Genomic DNA, 4,065 nt, shown 5'->3' with positions numbered 1-4,065 from the left:
GTCCGTCGCTGTCTTTAGCTCCAAATCAGCTCCTATCTCTTGTGTGTCACTGTCTCGGGCATGCCTGCCTAGAGTATGATCCTTTATAACACATGCTAATTATGTATAACTAAGACTTCGCCTGATGAATAGTCATTTAATCAGGGTGGCAGAATGGAGCCATGGCTGAGATACAGCTCTGCTTAATGAGACAAGTGTAACTGTGCTACGTTGCCCATACCAGCAATAGCAAAGGCATGGAATCATGTTTATAGCTCTAAAAATAAGGTGCGTGTGTGTGTGTGTGTGTGTGTGTGTGTGTGTGTGTGTGTTTGTTTGCTCGCACGCGTGCGCGTGTGTATGTATGTATATGTGTGTGTATGTATTATATATGTATGTATGTGTATATATATTATATATATATATATATAACCCATATATATATATAACCCATATATATATATATATATATATATATATATATATATATATATATATATATATATATATATATATATATATATATTTATTTATGTTTTTCTTCTTCAGTGTTTACGGCTGAGAGTGACTTCTCGGTGGAGATGACAACACAAAGGATGTTTCATGAAAGTGGGCAGGATGGTCGATCAGGTAATGACTGCAGCACACAGACAGTATCGTAAAGTAGACATGGACGTTCACTATCCTGTGAAAACGTAAAGGAAGACCCGCAGGAATGAGTTTGACGTCTTTGTTCTTAACTGAACATGAACTTGTCTAGTAGAGGCTCTGCATTTATGGTGTGATTATTCAGTTTAGTAGTGCTTGATTAGAAAATAAATGTTTAACATTGGAAAAGGTTAAATGTATAACCAGGGATTTAGACAGAAGAATAGCAAGAGTAACATTATGTACATTGTATCTTCTCCCTGTAGACCTTTTAGTTAATGCTGCTATCCATGTTCAACCTTGAGGCTATGACTTAACGCTCAGTGTTATATTTAGCCCAGTTTGTTCTTTGTGTTGGTTAATAGTTGATGCCCGCTGGAGGACTGTGTGGAGTGAAAAGCCTGCTCGCTTTTGCTCTCTGTGTTTGTCTATTAGGGATGCAAACGCATGTGTGGTGAAAAAAGAGAGAGATTCCCCCAGGGATAAGGTGGGGGGGAGGGAGGGGGTGATGGGGGACGAGAACAAGGAAAGAACTTGGATCTGGATGAATCACAGAAGTCACCCAAACTGACATGAAAAAAGCGGCATGCGCCGAAAAGCATCGTGTTTGCATCCCTGCCCTATGTTGTCTACTGAGCCAGCTGATATTAGTCATACAAAGATCTGATCTTGACCCCCACATTACATTTTGTAGTGTCCTCTAGAGAGAGAGTGGCGTCAGCGGAGGACCAAAATGCGAGACTCATTAGCCAATGAACAGCCAGGAATGGGTCTCGCGCTACTTTTGCATGCTAAAATAAAGCTGATAATGTACAATTTGATTCAAGGGATGAAAAACCCTTTCAGAGTACAACACAAACTGTCTATTTTGCTGCAACTCGACAGTGCTGCTTAATCCAGGACCTTACTTCCTGGAACTCTTGAGAGTAAAAAAACTGGTCCATTGGAGTGAATGGAGATGTCGGGACTCTTCTATATACACGGCTCCGACATTTTGTACCTCTCACCACCAGCCCTAGCCCCGCCCCTCAGGATTCCCCCAGTTTTCTCCCCAATTGCACTTGGCCAATTCCCCCTGCTGTCCCGGTCGTGGCTTCACCCCCTCTGCCGATCTGGGGAGAGCCGTAGACTAGCACATGCTTCCTCCGATACATGTGCAGTCGCCAGCCGCTTCTTTTCACCTGGCAGTGAGGAGTGTCACCGGCAGGACGTAGCACGTGGGAGGACCACACTATCCCCCCCGCCCTCGATTCTGAATATAATTCAAGTCAACTTCAGTATGCCACTTTAGATAAATCCCAATATCTTTCCATTACTCTTAAAGTTTTTGTGCTGCCACAGATTTGATTTGCAAGTTTTCCATGTTTTTAAAGACAGCTTGCCGTGTCTCTTGTGTTGCAGTCCTGGGCATGGTGGCGGTTCAGGTGGAGAGAGACCCCAAGACAGGAGCCACCGTCATCAGGTCAGTGGCCCCCATGTCGGCAGCAGACGGTGCTGCCACGGCCACCACCGTGTTCGACGACGGCAGGAAGAGCGTCCACGCTGTGGGCGGCTCAGGAGGTCAACCCTCGGCAGAGGAGCTCGGCCAGATCTTGAGTGCCATCGACGGGGTCGGGATGACGGTGCTGCTGGATGACGTCGCGGTCACACCGCCCAAGGGAGAGATAAAGATAGACAACAGAACTTCAGAGGGGAGAGAAGAACAAGGCCTCTCATATTCTACCCATTATGCCTTGTCAGAGGAGAACGCCACCACGCATTTAGAAAGCTCTGGAGGCCACAAACTAAGAGCTGAGCTGGGGATGGAGGGCTGCGCTGAAAGCATGGGAGAGGACGAGGACGAACAGGAGGAGAGAAGCACGGTGCTGGTGAGAGAGGTGGCTGAAAAAGTGGACACCATGACGGATCAAAGGATTGAGAACATGGCGGAGGAGGGCCCGGTCACGCTCATGTTCCTGGGCTACGCCGACGAGGACCAAGATCAGAGTGTGGAACAAGTGGACGGAGGCATGCTCACTGTGGAACGAGTGATCATCACCGACGAAGGAGAAGAGACGGTCTTGGGACCGCTTGGGTCGGCTTCTTCTCAGTCCAGCTCTGCCTCTGGGCCCGGCCTTCACTCTAGCAGCCAAGGCCTCAAGGACTCTGTCGTGGCCGGTGCGGACAGGAATGTAAACAACGGAGATCTTGGTGGTGGAGAGGCGGGGAAAGAGTCGCCAGAAGAAGGCTTTCAGGACATTCCACTGGATGGAAATGGTGCAGGAGTAAAAGTCCAGGGAGAAGAGGCTGATAAGGGCCTGCACAATTCAGCCTCACCTAGTAAAGGCACTTCCAAGCGCAAGGCCTGTCAGTGCTGCTCTGTCATGTAAGAGATTATTGACGAGAGAGACCATTTAAATGATCAACTAGGCATTGGTCTTCTTCTCTTTTTCTTGTCTGTGCCTTCCATTGCTGCCTTGTTCTATAAATATACTTAATCTGCTGGAAGACATGATAGGCTCATATTGGTGCAACAGTGTGGTCCTTATGACGGGATTGAGAGTTTGGCTTGAATGCCTGGCCCTGATTTTCAAGTCTATTCTGAAATCATTCTAGTGTTAACTTGTGCCTTCATGTGCCCACTATTTCACTTCACTGTGCCAAAGAAAGAAACCACTATTATGACTATTTTTTTTAGATCTTCTCTAGCAGCTGTGAACTGACAACAGCGCTGAAGGACTGTTACAAACCACTTCTCCCTCCTGGTGGACAGAGCTGAGAATTGCAACATAGACTCCTGCCACAATTTTCATCTCAAAACCCTCTTCTTTCCCTTCTGCCTGTTGGGACTTGATCCATGTCCTGTCAGCCAAAAAGACTCCATGTTTAGCAGCGTTTCCTCTGGGAATGGAAGATGTTGAGGAGAGGATGCATGTTTTCTAGTTTCAGGCACACGTTTTTTTTAAACTGTAATCGTGGTCTGAATTGTATATTAAATTAACTTGAGCTAAATTTGAAAATGTAATGTTACGGTGTGCCTTCTTATAATTACAATTTTAAAGTATAATTAGAATTTTAATATTGTATTCCCTTACTCACTAAAGTTAAAAAGTGTTTTGTTCATTTTACTCGTTGTGTAAACATGGCTATTACTGTAATTAAATATACATTTGATTCATTCCAGTGGACGGCAACTGGGATATACGATTATAAAACAAAATATATTTGATATTATTACGTCTTTTGTGTGTAAATTCTTTGGTTAAGATTCGAGCCCCACTGGCACTCTTCGCAAGAGTCAGGGGGTAACCCCGGTGCCCTGGCGAAATTCCCAACATGACCACCTAATCATCCCTCGATATCTAATTGGCTCTTTCAGTCCTCATCTCTCCGCCGTGATAGGCTGATGTGTGGTTAGTGAGCGTGCTGCTGCAAACTGGCTGCTGTGGATCACCCAGG

At 45.6% G+C, this 4,065-nt stretch overlaps 1 protein-coding gene across 1 annotated transcript in view; it reads left to right on the top strand.

The window, feature by feature from the left end:
* Positions 1 to 3,828, top strand: part of LOC310787448 (uncharacterized protein) — a 5,807-nt gene extending 1,979 nt beyond the window's left edge. The window contains exons 4-5 of the mRNA XM_083648872.1: positions 529 to 609; positions 2,029 to 3,828. Coding sequence (XP_083504998.1) covers positions 561 to 609; positions 2,029 to 2,996 — 1,017 coding nt within the window. The 5' untranslated portion in view covers positions 529 to 560 and the 3' untranslated portion in view covers positions 2,997 to 3,828. The remainder of the gene's footprint in view (positions 1 to 528; positions 610 to 2,028) is intronic.
* The last annotated feature ends 237 nt before the right edge of the window (positions 3,829 to 4,065 follow it).

This window comes from Poromitra crassiceps, assembly GCF_964638095.1.
Source record: "Poromitra crassiceps genome assembly, chromosome: 13".
NCBI classification, from domain to species: Eukaryota; Metazoa; Chordata; class Actinopteri; order Beryciformes; family Melamphaidae; genus Poromitra; species Poromitra crassiceps.
This window is presented reverse-complemented; position numbering and strand designations above follow the sequence as displayed.